Raw genomic sequence first — 15,329 nt, 5'->3', positions numbered from 1 at the left:
CGTCTTAACTTTAGATTCTTAACTTGGGAAATCCCTAAATTAGGATGGTTCTGTAATAGCTAAATTCCTATCTTAAAATATGATACGATTTTTTTTTCTAAATGCAATTAGGAAACATATTTCTGTAATATCAAAAATCCCAAATGCCATCCTAAACTGAGATAAGATGATTTCAGATTTAGGAAGTTTCTGTAATGAGGCCCCAGGTGTGAGGAGAATAAGAGAAAATAGAAAAATGATTATTATTGTGATGAGATTCTGGTGATCTAACCTCATGGTTAACATCACAGTGTGGTTTATATCTGTTGGGAAATGAACACCAGAGCAGGAAAATCTAATACATTAAGAACTGTGAGCTATTGAAACAGAAGCTAACTCCTAAGTGGGACGGGATCATTGGCTCTCTATAGAAATGATGGGACACAAATGTATTTAATGACAATGATGTTGATTTTACAAACAATGAATACTTGAGAACACATGCTGGTAATCCCTTCAAGTGTTGAAGTCTGTCAATTTATAGAGAGACCGGTCACTTCTGTTTAATGAAATAAACCAACAAACCAGAAACTGTCACAGAGGAGGTGCTGTGTGTGTCTTCAGTATAAATTCTGTGCATTAAAGATTTATTTCTAACAAACTTAAAAGAAAATCAGGGTTCACAATGAAAGTAAAAACTTCCTCTTATGTTTTACTCTGCTTTGTTCAAATCCATTCTGATTTTAAAAGGAAAAGAAAGAGTTGCACCCTCTGAAAAGGTTATTATTTTGTAATGAGAAGGCTCCTGATACTTAAAAGCTTCAAAAAGATATTCACAACTCAGTTATATATTCATGGAGAGCCAATCATTTTGTCTCAGTAGGTGTCCTGTTTTTGGATATCTCATTGGGAAATGACGGAATTTGCAGCACATCAAGCACCAGAGCTTGATTCCAGGAAAAATAAATAATAATGCTGGTCAATGTTTAAACTCTACTTAAAAGCAAAATGTTCTTTCATCAGCTTCCCCCCGAGGCGGAGCAGTTTCATTAGCAGCGAAGAGAGTTTCTGAATTCTCTATTATCTCCATCTGAACACTGACACAGTCATGTCCCCTGGAAAAACAGGTGAGAATGATGAGGCAGAGGGGTACATTAAAAAAGTGATCCAGAGAGACGAGGAGAGAGGGAGGAAGAGAGGGAGAAAGAGGGATTAGTTGTTGGACTGTCTGGCGGTGAAAAGGAGGATAAGCCGGAGAGGGAAAAACAGAGGGACTGAAGACAAAGTTGACAGCTTTGAGACAAAATGTCATCTTTCTTCAGCTCTCGCGGTCTAAGCCAGAGCGTAAATCATCAGCGGAAAATCAGAGAGACACAAATGCTCGGCTTTGCTGAATATCAAATGAAACCAAACATGGTAAATACTTGAAGACAAACACAGCAGGTGGTTTGGGATTTATACTGGTTACTTGTTGCAGTATAGCAGCCTGTCACAGAGCGTCAGAGAGGAGGTTCAGAGGAGCATGTAGCTCTGCAGGAGGAGTGATGACACAACAGAAAATGGAGGAGTTATTGCCTCTTCCTCCCTCATAAAACTGAGGAGATCTCTGTGTGGCGGTGCTAAATTATTAACGCCGCTATGAGCAAAAGTTTTATTTTGTATTTTTATATTATAATATAATTATACTGCTGGCATAAGTTGTCATTTTTGGAAAAATTAGACATCCTTGGTATAAAATAGAGCCTGTGAATTGCGCATCACTTGCAACCACTGTCTGCCACGTCTCAAGGTCCGATTCACAAAAGATATTACGCTAATGATATTACCGATATTATATTATTATGATATTAGAGGAATGTGACCGACGTCAGGGGGGAAAACTCGGCCTTGGATTTATGGAGGGACCTTTGTTTAGTTTTGGGTATCTAAACGGACCCCGAGCTGCCAAAATTCTTATTGGATAGCTAACCTTACAGCCAAGCATGTGAAATATATAGTGATATTATATATATTATAAATATTATATAGCAATTTCTGATTCTTACATTGAGTCCCTTTAAGTAAAGTTCAAGTGTATTTCCCCCCAAGTATACTTCATGTGATAGTATACTAATATCAATGTACGAGTAGTATATTTGTAAGTGTACTTTAATACTTGGGACTAAATTGGCCAACTTTTTAGTTATAGAAGTATACTTTTAAGTGTACCTTTAGTGCAAGAATAGTAAACTTTGAGTACACGACTAGTTTACATTTAAGTTTAATTTTGTACTAAACTATACTATAGGTGTACTGATACTACTAGTCCTGAGCAAATGATTTATGGATTACAAATCCATTACATTTATGGATTTATGGAGACTTGCTTCTTTTGCTATTTGACTGGATGTTTTGTGATGATAACATGCCTCCAGGGTGAATTCAAAAATGTAGTAAAATTCTTGATGATTTGAAGTAAATTCATATCAAAACATCCATTTACAAACTCTCACACACTTTAATGGGCTACTTTATCAAAAAGTAAGCACAACTACAAGCCAAGTATACCTTTCTGTAGGCCAATAAGGCAAGAATACTTAATTATACTTTTTATTAAGTATATCTCGATCAAAAGATTAAGTACAAGTTAAAGCCAAGTATAGTTAGACTTTTCTGTATACTTGTCAGTCTAAGCAAAGTAAACTTAAGTATACTTTTGTTAAGTGTATATCTGATACGTACATAAGTAGTAAACTGAAAGTATAGTCTCTTATTTCAAATTCAATAGAATTATAATAGCACACTTGGATAAACTTCTTTTTGGTAAGGGTGTCCATGTGGCAAAGTATAAATGTTGCCTTTGCACCAAGAGAACAGTAGGTAGAACAATGAAAAGATAAAAAGAAAAACAGGTCCTGACTGACGATCAGAGGCATTCCTCAAAACTTCAGGCAAGGAATTTAAACGTGACGGAGAGAAAAATCCTATTTGGGATTTAATAGCCCAGTCTGTCAGTGCTTCAGTTACCACCAACAACTCTGTGAAGACGCTAACAATTTCACTGTAACTGTGTTGTGGCTATCAGCATGGACTGTTTTCTGCAATGAGGCTCATTTGCATAGAAAGAGGTCAATTTTGCACCTAATGTCTGCATATTATCCAATTTAAATTTAAATGTGCAAATAGCACAGCAGCACCGAGACGCTATTTGCTTGGCAGAGCAGTTAGGGGTACATTTCACCCTCTGCGGGTACTTTGAGAATAACGCGCAATGCTTTTGTGGATTTGCACCTCAGCCTTTTTTAATATGACAAATGGTTACTGCAAAAGTCAAGTTTTTTTTAAAATTCTACACATAGTGGTATTAAAGTAATTATGTAGAGATTGAGACTGTACAGAGAGGAGGTGTTTACACACAATCTAACTGTAGATGAATGTAGCTGAGGATTGATGAGGTATATCATGTCGGCAGCACACTAGAACACTTACAATAAGACAATATATATATAAATAAATGGTGTATATGGCACCATTATCCAAAGCACTTTACAATTTTTCTCTCACTCAACTATTCACACACACACACACACACACACACTCACAGCAAGCTACCATGCAAGATGCTCGTCTGACTATTGGGAGTAATTTGGAGTTCACTGTCTCGCCAAATGACACTTGGACAGGTGGACAGGAGGAGCTGTGGTTCACCAACCCTACGATTAGTGGACAACCTCTCTAGCTCCTGAGCAACAACCACCTCTCTATAGTTGCGTCTGTTCAGATTTTCATCACTAACGTCTGTAATGTTTAAAATTCCATCACATTTAGATTTGTCATGATTCTTCATTAATTCGCCAGATTCGAACCGTAACCTTGACATAATGTGCACTGACAGTTCTTGGAGACCCTACGCTTTTCTGTAAAAAAAACATCGTCATCATGGCTGCATCGGGATTAAACTCAACCTTGACATCATGTAGCTTTTCCAGCTTTAAATAACCCCAACCCTTAATATCCTTCAGTGCATCCTTAAAAGTTGGCAAACATTGGAGTATTTAACTGGAAATGGTACTTCAGTGTTTTGTTTGCCTCAGTCTGCGCTTCAGGATCAGCTTTCTGTCAAGCTGTTGTTTTCCAAGGTCAAGAATGAAGAATCTGCTCTGTTTAAATTGGGTCAACAATTGAAGTGCAGTCATTTTGAAAACAACAGCTCACAGCGAGCAACTCTCTGCCGGCTCTGCAGCAGGCTAACCAGATATAAACATTTAGTCCCTCTCTCTACTATGTTCCTCACAAAAAAACGGCACAATATAAACTTTAGTGGATGAGATTTCTCCATTCGTACAAAAAGCTTCTTCAGGTTAACAAACTCTCACACTGTACATGATCATAAAAACAGGTTGAGTGTCAGAGTTTTCCAAAAGCCTCCATGAGCGTCTTTATATCGGGCTATGTGGCCTCATTGACTATGTTTACATGCACACTAATATTCCACTATCGTTCAGACTATGAACATATTGTGAATGTGATAGAGGCCAAGTAAACAGCATATTTCATTTGGATATTCTGAATCATTCTGAATGGAGCATTTTCTGATAAGACATGTGGGAGAAGCCTGTTTACTGTGTGTTGTACACAAACCAACTAGCAGACAGTTTGCAGAGATGCATGGTCAAATGAAAAGCCCACATGTCTGGTCAGAAAGAGAAATACACCTACTGTTAAACATTATGAAAGACTTGGATATCAGCAGGTTTTTGGATATGCACAAATATCAAAAAGCCGACATTTTCAAGAAGGTGGTTGAAGGAATAAAAGAGGGAGGCTGTGTCTGCCACCGGTTACATTTATCAGAGTAGTAGTAGTAGTATCAGGCAGTTCTCATACACAATTTGTAGCTATACCTATGAAAAGTAAAAGCACTATAATCATATACATCCCACAAAATCAATTCATATGTAATCCACGTAATTGTGAACAAGGTCGGGCCGGATGGGAGGGTCAAAAAACACCAGACTTTTGCCCAGGAGACTGACGTTCGTGTCTCGTGTGAAACCACAAGTCAACGTTGATTTATTTTTCACGTGACTACGTATATAAGTTACGGCACTTCCGGAGTTATTTTAACCCAAACCACGGTCTTTCCCTAAAGTTAAATCAGTAGGTTTTGTCACGGAACATCCATACTTAAGTTACGCCACTTCCAAGTTTGGCGTAACTTAACCACGATCTTTTCCTAAACTTAACTAAGTAGTTTTCTAGCCTAAACCTAACCAAGTAGATATTTTCCTAATTCTAACTAAGCTGAGTCCTGTGAACACAGAAGTCTATTTTGAAGACTGGAGGGGAAATTGACAGGTTTTGGTAGGAAAACGCACAAAAAATTAGGAATATCTTTTCGTAAGATATCATACGAGCTGTTGTATGAGGATACGTTGAAACTCAATATTAGTGTAATATTAATTTTCATTAGCTATGTAAACATCTTAGTAGGAATATTGTCTTTTTTCAGAATAAGGGCAAAAAACTGAATATTTTGTGCATGTAAACGGAGTCATTGCATGTTTGTTGACGCATTAGTCTTCCACTTAGCTGTTTTATTTATTTTTCAGATGATATTGGACTCAAATACATCAAGTTGAACTTGATAGTTTTAACCCTCCTGGTGTTTCCTTCCTTTAACTTGTCTTAACTTGAATGTATTGCTTTCTTATGAGAGTGTACTGCCCAAACTGTGTTGTTGAAAGTCTGGTGATCTGCAGCTGCCTGTTGTAGTCAGCCAGCAGCACCGTTAGTCCTTGTGTGTTTGTGAAGGGAAACTAACAGTGGATGTTTACGCTAGCAGCACGTTGCCGTAAAAAGGGGAGTAGAGAGATTAGGAGGAATGGAGTCTGCCGCCTTCTCCTAATCTCTCTGCTCATGTTTTACTCAATATGCAATATGTATCTTGTAAGTGAAAATCCACAAGAGCCCAGTTTTTTTTAAATATATATTTATATATTCAGACTGTTTTTGTTGCATTTCTTTTGTCTTTTTTTTTTGCACTGGAACTCCCAGCAGCCACCAGCCAATCAAACACTGTGGGTGGGACTAGTTTTTAAAAAATGAGAATATAAATATTCTAGAGAAAACACCCACACACACACAAAGTGGCATTTTCTGCACAAAAACAATGTGCATGGAAAAAAATCTGCGAGAAATATAATTACATTAACACACTGCAGTGGTCTTATTTACATTGCGGTACAGTAGCAGTAACAAATGTCCCTTCTTCTCTCTCTGTAATGTAATGAGCACGCCGGGGCTCATAATAAACCACAAGAGGGCCAGAGAGCAAGATGGCCGACGATCCATTTAATCAAAGAAGATCAATGGAAGGCAGCCTCATCAATTAGAGTTAACCCTAAAAGACTGGAGAGGAGAGGAGAGGAGAGGAGAGGAGAGGAGAGGAGAGGAGAGGAGAGGAGAGGAGAGGAAGAAGAGGAGGAAATGTGCTGTTAGAGCGAGAGGAGAGAGGGATGAGGAGGAGAAAGATACGAGAGGGCAGGAAGAACGAGGGAAGGAGAACATGACAGCAGCAGGAAGAGGAGGAGGAGGAGGAGGAGGAGGAGGAGAGTCGATGGGGTTGGACTTGATTTATAGCTGTGATACACTTCAGAGCTTTTAAGTGCTGTCCATATTTTCCATCTGATAAGAAGATTGAAATTATTCAGCCGGGCCCCTATCTCACCGTGGAGTCTCTGTGTGTGTGTGTGTGTGTGTGTGTGTGTCCTGCATTTAATACTGCACACACTCTATGGCATGTGCAAAATGGTTGCCAGATGTGTGTGTGTGTGTGTGTGTGTGTGTGTGCACTGTACTCACGCTGCAGTGTCCTTTAAATCCATACTGTACTATCATTCATACTCTACGTGTGGTGTTTATATCTCGTAGTTTCAGTCGGTGGGTCGGTCGGTCAACCACTTTGATCAAGACAAATGTTAGCGAACTATGTGTAGAAAAAGGTAAACAATATTCCTGCTAACCATCAGTACTATATCAGTGTCATTGTGTACATGTCGGCATGCGAACATTAGCATTTAGCTCAAAGCCCCGCTGTGCTTGAGTACAGCCTCACAGAGCTGCTGCTATCATGGCTGCAGACTCTTTGCCTTGTTTGGAAGTGACAGACATTTTTTGTAGTAATTTTAAGTAGAATTCAGCCCGATCTCAACCAAATGGCGCGTGAATGACGCGACAATTTGTTAGTCATTTTGTGTGCAATAACAATGTCTTTGATGCTTTTGCTGTGTCATTTCACACAATGTAGTCTGTGCCGTCTTCGCACGGATAAAAAACGCATCCATGTGAAAATGCTACGCTCAGAGCTAGTGACGTAGAATAAAAAGTGATGGAGACTGCTTATAGTGGGAGAGAGGGAGGGGAGGTGGATGGGTCCAATGAACACAGTACTTTCAATCAGGAGACTAGTGTTTGTGTCCCAAAGTGTTGTTGAATCATTTTGAAATTATGTGAGTTTTGTGACGGGTTTTCCGTACTTCTGTTACATTGTTTACGTACTTATTTTACTTAGTTTACATACTTATTTCAACCCTGATGTATTTCCTAAACCTAACTAAGTGGTTTTGTTGCTTTAACATAACGGTGACCATTTCAAGTTAACGACGTGGAGTCAAATGACACGCAAAAAGCCTAAAATGCATTATCATGACATGCACAATGTCATGCTTTTCATGAGCCCAGGTTGAATTGACGGATATTAAGGCATTTAGACCGAAAACAGCCCCGCATTAAAAAATGCATTGGTTTCATAATGTTGATTAATGTACCGGTGAGGTAATAAAATACAATCCAGGGAGTCCAGTTTGAGTTAAGATCCATGAGTTTAAAAGCTTCTTAAGAAACCAAAACACTGCACAAAGGTTTGTAAGAGACAGGATTTTACAACTCTGGACGGTCATCATGGCAACAATTATTTGATTTATCATCTCGACAATAAACTGTTGAAATACAGCGTTCACATTACAAAAGAATCTACCAGGAATGTGCTTGTGCACTCTGCACGTTTGATCAGCTCAGCACATTGTCAAATGACATCACATTGGACTGCGGCAAAAGTTGAGTCAGGTTCAATTTTAGATCGGTTAGGTTTAGGTTAACGACAGGGTAAAGGTTGGAAATTAAACAGTTAGACGTTAGTTAACGTTTAGGTGAGGGGCTACAAAAATGCATTATGTCTTGTATGTGTTCGTGTGAAAACGCCTCTTGTACCTAAACACACTTTAAACATATTATCACCAGCCAGAAAACAAAAGCACCCTGCAATGCAGCAGAAACCGTAATTAGTATTTCAAACAGGGCTTTTTCTTTCTGTGTGTGTGTGTGTGTGTTGGGTGGATGGAGGGATGGAAAGCAATAAAAAAGACAACAGTCAGTGGGAGAGAGGAGGAGGAGGAGAGAGAGAGAGAGAGAGAGAGAGACAGGTATATGCTCCCTCTCTCTTGGAGTCACAATAGACTGCAGCTAATAAATCTGAGGGAAAACGACACCTTAATTCCCTCTTAATGCTTGATTGGGAAGCAGCGAGGCGTGTGCACGCACGGCCACGACCGCACACATGCCCACAACCGTACGTACACAAAGTCACAGAGGAGTAGCATGGCTGGAGAGTAATAAGAGATGAGATGAGAGAGAGAGAGAGAGAGAGAGGGGCAAAAGAGAAATACAGTGTAGGAACGGGAGAGAAAAGATGAGGAGGGGGTTGGGGGTAAAATGTCCTTGAAGATTTCATGCCTTCTACTGACGAAAAGAAAGAAAAGAAGAGGACAGAACGGGTTGTTCTAGTCCGAGTCGCCAGTGGTCGTTGAGTCTGTAGTATCTCCTCAGAGCGTTTTAGTCTCTTTTAGCTCATAGCTTTGGTTTTACAGCACATTTACTGTTTGGTTCAGTTTCTTTGATCCAGCAGGAATAAACTCACTATATGCTTCCTACTCAGCACCAAACAGCAGACACATTTGCTGTTAGGCCGCCATTGACCCCCCAAACAACCATCTGTGCGTCGTTTCCTCAAACAACGGTTCGCAGGGCTGTCGCAATAACCGCAATATTGCAATAAACGCAATATTGCAATGCCGAGCCACTGACAAACCGACCACGGGGGATGACAAGCAACCGCCACAACCACTATGTTGATGTTTTTTATTTTTTTTATTATTTTCAATGGGAACGCCGCATATTTACACTATGCTACAAACGCCAGCAGCGTGCTGCACGTTTGGTGAATTTCTGGTCGGTGTGATTTGAAAAATGTACAACTTTGGGTAAAACGCTGCGCTCATCACTGTCACTTTTTTCCCAGCCGTCCAATCACAATGGAGGAGGGACGGGACAAATACCAAAAAGACCAACCGTCACATGTTGGCTACAAGTACTGAACAACAACAACAATGGAGGAGAAATTAATACACATAGACCGGCGGGTCCGTCCTCTCTCCCTACATGCTTCAGCCTTCCCTTCATCCAGAGCAAGTACTCTACATTGTGCCGACATTTTACTGCAACCAGACGCAACCAAAGCGTCTCAGCTGAAAAAAACACAGCGCCTCATTGCCCTTCTGTGTTCTGCATTAAACAATTAACATGTATTTAATTAGTATCTTTGTCATTTAAAAAGCAACAATATACCTAATAATAGCCTAACAATTAAGCGTATTTATATAGCACTAAAATCAGGATAAATTAAGTAATTTGCAAAAAAAAACAATTGCAATAATACCGCATATCGCTCTGTTGAGCCAATCATTATCAACGGAAAGGAAATTCCTTCACCGTGTCAGCCCTAACGGTTTGTATGATATCTTACACAAAGTTATTCCTCATTTTTTTCTGCGCTTTCCCACAAAAGCAACACGTCTCAATTTCTGCTCATTACATGCATACAGTCTTTTCAAAATAAACTACCGTCTTCACAGGAAACAACTTCCTTACGATTAGGCAACAAAACTACTTAGTTAGCTTTAGGAAAAGATCATGGTATGGGTTAAAATAACAAGGGAAGTGGTGTAACTTAAGTATGGAAGTTACGTGACAAATAAATCAACGTTGACTTCTGGTTTCACACGGGACACGAACAGCGTTCTCCTGGGCAGAAGTCGTTTTTTTTAGGACCCACCCATCCACCGTGACCTCCTCCCTACTTGGCATTTGTTGTTCTTTTTACTTCCTACTTCATAATTATGTGGATTAAATACAAATTAATTTCGTGGGATATATATATGAATTACAGTGCATTACTTTTTGTATGTATAGCTACGAACGATGTATGAGAACAGCCTGGTCTGTGCGGTGTGAATGTACTCCGTCTCTTCCAAGTTCCCATAGCAACCAGGTTTACTGGAATAATACTTAGTTTGTGACAAGTTGAGTGCCTCTACAAGTCATTTGTCATCTTACTGACGAGGGTGGTTTCAATAGTTCAAACAGGAAACACCATAAAAGGAATTGTACATGATGTGAGATTGACTCTGAGTGGGACTCAGTGACGGAGCGAAAACAGATTTACATGTATTTATATAACAAAGCAGTGGATTATCACTTCATTGTCTGTGCTGTGCGTGCATCAGTCTGCGTGTGTGTGTGTGTGTGTGTGTGTGTGTGTGTGTGGCGGCGCTGAGTCGTGTCAAGGCTCCTCGTCTGGAGGTGGATCGTTCATCTCCTCAGCGGCGACAGCAGACGTCAACCTCTGTGTGAGTGATGGCTCTGAATCTGAACTAATCAGCCTGCTGCACACACACACGCGCGCACACACGCACACACACACACACACACACACACACACACACACACACACACACACACACACTAACTCTGACCAGTGGTTTGGTGTTTGGTGTCTCGGATTTTGTTGCGACCTGTCGTTTCAGTATTTTTGTAGAAGGTTTCCTTGAAGGTTTGTTTTGCTTTTGTGGTTTATTAGAAAAACTAATGAAGGGCAGCATCAGAGTTTCTATAACAATATAATAATTGACAAACATTAAAGTTGTATTTGCTTATGATGTTCAATTCCTGGTTGATGTTATGAAACTAGAAAACCTAAGGAATCCGTTGGTACCATCACATAAAACAAAGTCTGTTTTCTCAATTTGTCACAGTTTTCTTTTTGTGCAGCGGAGCAAAAAATTAAAATATCCCTCCCAACAACTACGGCTCTATTTGGGTCTTTTCTGTCTATTTCAGACAGCCACCTACTCAGGATGATAAAAATATATTCATATATATTTTTGTGTTTTCTCTGGAGTGTAAGAATCGTGGACTGGCGAGGTGGACTGGACAGATGGTTTTCATCCACACTTGGAGGACCTGGAGGGAGAAACAGAGCGTGGCGTCCTCCCCCGTCCTCCGTTAAACTCTTGCTTGTTTTTGTTTTTTTATTTCTGCTGCTCTCACTTATTTCCCTTTTTTTTCAGCCTCCTTCTCATATCACTAATACAATCCTTTCTTTCTTATTCTCTTCCATTCCTTTCCAACACTGTCCATTCTCCTTCAAATCCTTTTCATATTTTCACCTCTTCTATTTTTTTTTTTTCTTTTGTCTCTTCTTTACTGTCTTCTTCATCCCTTTCTTCTGCCTTTTTATTTCGTCCTTTTGTTCTAATCTTCAATCTTCTCCTCCTTCATTTTTTTCCATTCTGTATTTTTGTCTTTTCCTCTCCTCATTTAATTTCCTCACCTTCACTTTCTTCTCCACTATCATCATTTTTCATAATTTCCTCTCCTCTTTTAGCTTCTGCTATTCATTATCTTCCTGTCTAAGGACTGGTCTCCTAAAAATGATGCTCCCATACAACAAAACTGAACGCTTTGAGGGAAACAAATTTTCTTCCACATTACGTTTGTTTTCAACATATCACAAATACGTTTCTCATCACAGTCTGCGGAGGGAGCGGGTGGGGGTGGATGGGTCAAACAAACACAGGACTTTCACTCACAGGAGACCTTTCACAGGAGACCGCTGTTAGTGTCCCATGTGAGACTAAAAGTCAACATTGACCTATTTTAAAGTTACGTTAAATGTTTAACGTTACGTATGTAACTTAAGTTATGTAACAAACATACTTATTTTAAGACAAACCATGAACCAAGTAGTTTTGTTGCGTCTTTGTTTTGCGACTATAATCCGTGAGAAAATAAGTTTCCCTCAAAACGTACTTGAGAATGCAGTTTAGTTGTATGGGAACGTAATTTTATAGGAGACAGAGCTGCTACGAAATTCCTAAAAAGTCAATATAAATTCAATTTTTTTTGCGATTATTACAAATATAAAAACCTTGAATCTTTGAAAAAAGGTGAATAAATCAACAGTTATTTCTGAGTTTGTGGCTGAAACAAACTTTGAAGCTTACAGTGTTTTTGCTCCTCACTGAGTCACACTGAAAGTTTCATGACATTGGAAGGAAAAGAAAAAAAAAATATTTGGGGAATATTTTCCATATCAGTGTAGTATTCCTCTCTTACAGTATTTCCACATTTCACACATTCAAATAAAAATGAAACTCTGTCTCTGACTCATGCAGTATTTCAGTCTCAAGGCAGACACTTCACAACGCCTCCCTCTCATAATATCAAAGAATATGTGATTCTGAATATAGACATATCCTCCCTTCATTAGACAGACACATCCCTCTTTCTTCTCTTTGCCTTGAGTCCTGCTTTATTTTCGCTTTCTCTCTTTCTCTCCATCTAACAATGTAAAGCCTCGAGTAATATAGTAAAAGTAAATACAAATGGTGGAGAACAAATCGGAATAGGAAAAGGAAGAAAAAAGTGATGACTCGGAAGAGAAAGACAAGGATAGAGAAATGAGAAAGATGGAAAGATAAAGAAAGAAAATGTAAGAGGCAGATAAACAGAAAGATGGATTTTTTTTTCATTGTAGACAAATGCTTCTCACATTTCCCATGTCGGCAACATACACAGTTGTCTGTGTTTCAAGGTTTTTCCACATACAAATGAAGCAAAGTGTATACTGTCGAGGCAAGGCAGTCAACTCAAGGCGACAGTCACATGACATACTCATCTCACTGCAACATATATCAAATGCACCCTTTTGATTATCGACTTATGCTTACAGTGCTGCTGCTGCCATTGCAAAATCTCCACCTCCACACCTGCATCCACCTCCGAGGAGCCTCAGAGCCTAGACGCCAAATGTCAATGCTGACCATTCAAATAATAATCTAGTTGCATTGCAGAAACCAAACAGCGAGAGCCGACAGACAGGAAATAATCAAACAAACGTTGTCCCACTCACCTGTGTTGTAGTGCTTGGTGCAGTAGCGCAGGTCCTTCTCCTCTTTGAGTAGGAACTGAGGTAGCGTCAGGCCGTCAGCCACTTGCACGGCTCCCTTCTGATCCCACTCGAATATGAGGTCGTTCATGGTGTAGCCGACTGGAGGAGAGAGCAGGGAGCGGGAGGTCAGACTGGTTTCATCACTGTGTGGGTCATTTGTGTTATTGTTCTTCCCCCTGAGGAGGGAGATGATCTTTCTGTCTCTGGTCGGGGTAGCAGGGTCAACCAGTGAGAGGTTCACACCCCCGCAGGGTTTTAGGGGTTAAAGGACCAGTTCAACACAAGCTGAAAATTCTCCCTGCGACCATTGGCTCTGAAATATCAGCAGCCTCATTTTCTACTGTAGAACAAAATGTTAAAATCTCTTCAGCTTGTGTTAACTACAGACCTTATTTCAGGTATCTAACCAAAAACACATTAAATAACCCATTCGCTTCCAGACGAATGAGCCGGAAGTGCTATAACGCAAACTCATTTCTGGATTTTAGGATTCATTCTTGCAGCACTATTGATAAATCCATGGCGCTGTCCGTGGTGCTGAAGCAGCAGACGGATTTGTAATAGCGCTATTTACTCTGAGTCCCGCCCCTCTGTCATCTTGGATCTGGAGTACACCGATACCCAGCTCTCGTCCCCCCTGTTAAAAAATAACAAATCGCCTACTGGTCTGGTACCAGTGAGCCTTGTATTGTTCTTTCTCTCTTTGATGACTGCGGACCCCCTGTAGCACAAAGCTCTTTGAACTTCAGCTCCTGTTACTGTGAGTGCTCTCATGTCTGTTCAAAGAATGAAAAAGAGAAATCTATATCATATCTCTACCAGCTGTTCAGCGACTGATGCTCTCATCGTACCCCTGACTGTGTGCGTGAGTCTGTATGTGTGTGTGTGTAATTACTCACAGCTCTCCAGCTGCATGATGCAGGTCTGGACGTCCATCGGGAAGTTCTTCAGATCCATGGGACAGGCCAGGATCAGTGTTATTCTGCAAACACACACACACAGCATCACTTAGTATTGAGAGGATTATCCAGAGCTTTATCAGTGTGACTCAACCAGCAGCGCCCGACAGTCACAGATCAGAACGGGTTTGAAATTGATAGTAATGAATACATTCATTTCCTTTTTTATTTAGAAAAAAAAAAATCTATTTAGCCAGTGCTGTTATCCAGACTGATTTGTAAAATGTGCAACAATAGCTTAAAGGTGCTATTGATAACATTCAGCCGCAGATGTCTCATTCTCCCTCCCCGGTTCCATTGCATTCACATCACAACAAGTCATTGCCAGGCATTTACCGTCAATCTCAGCCATTTATCCGTTTTATCCACACTAACTGACGACACAGATGTGATACCAACGTCGGCTTATTATTGGTGAATGTATATATATTGTGAATGTATTTTTTTGTATGAGTATATATACACATATATATATATATATTTTTTTTTTTAAATGTTATCAATAACAACTTTAAATTAATTAATTACTGGCATTACTAGCCGCCATTTACATTATATAAACATTTAGTTGTATAGTTCAGAAAGCATTACAGAAGACAAACGATTAATTACTTTGCTTGAAAAAGAAGGAGCAAACGTCCCAAATTTGAGGGGTGAAAATCAATCTAGTTAAATAATAAACACAACATTGATAAGTATAATTTAACCGATATATACTTGTTTTCATGATGACATGATTTGATTCAAACAGATGTGAGTGGCACTGAAACAACTAGTCAATTAATTGATATTAGTTGTTGTTTTAAAGTCATGTATGTGTGAGGATCTGAAAAGACCCAAACCAACAATGAATGTATTTACTAACAAGTACTGTGCGTGTATTAAAGCCTGATATCTCTTCTTCCTCTGTGCCATAGAGCTCCATTAAAACCACATCACTGAGCCTCACTGTGGCACTGGGTGATATGTTCCTTCATTACCATGAACACACACACTGTAGTTTATTTTGACTCAATCCCACACACATCAGCCGGCTGCCACTAATACTCTCTAGAGCACCAAAT

General features: G+C 39.6%; 1 protein-coding gene across 4 annotated transcripts in view; it reads right to left on the bottom strand.

The window, feature by feature from the left end:
- The window catches only part of glra1 (glycine receptor, alpha 1), a 122,258-nt gene that overhangs the window by 27,253 nt on the left and 79,676 nt on the right, over nucleotides 1-15,329 (bottom strand). For all 4 annotated transcript variants that reach the window (XM_074649009.1, XM_074649010.1, XM_074649007.1 and 1 more), the window contains 2 exons: nucleotides 14,206-14,288; nucleotides 13,268-13,405 (listed from right to left, as the gene is read on the bottom strand). In XM_074649009.1, the coding sequence (XP_074505110.1) occupies nucleotides 13,268-13,405; nucleotides 14,206-14,288 (221 nt within the window). The remainder of the gene's footprint in view (nucleotides 1-13,267; nucleotides 13,406-14,205; nucleotides 14,289-15,329) is intronic.

Source organism: Sebastes fasciatus, chromosome 10 (assembly GCF_043250625.1).
Source record: "Sebastes fasciatus isolate fSebFas1 chromosome 10, fSebFas1.pri, whole genome shotgun sequence".
NCBI lineage: Eukaryota > Metazoa > Chordata > Actinopteri > Perciformes > Sebastidae > Sebastes > Sebastes fasciatus.
Note: the sequence above shows the minus strand (reverse complement) of the source record. Positions and strands in the feature narration are given on the sequence as shown.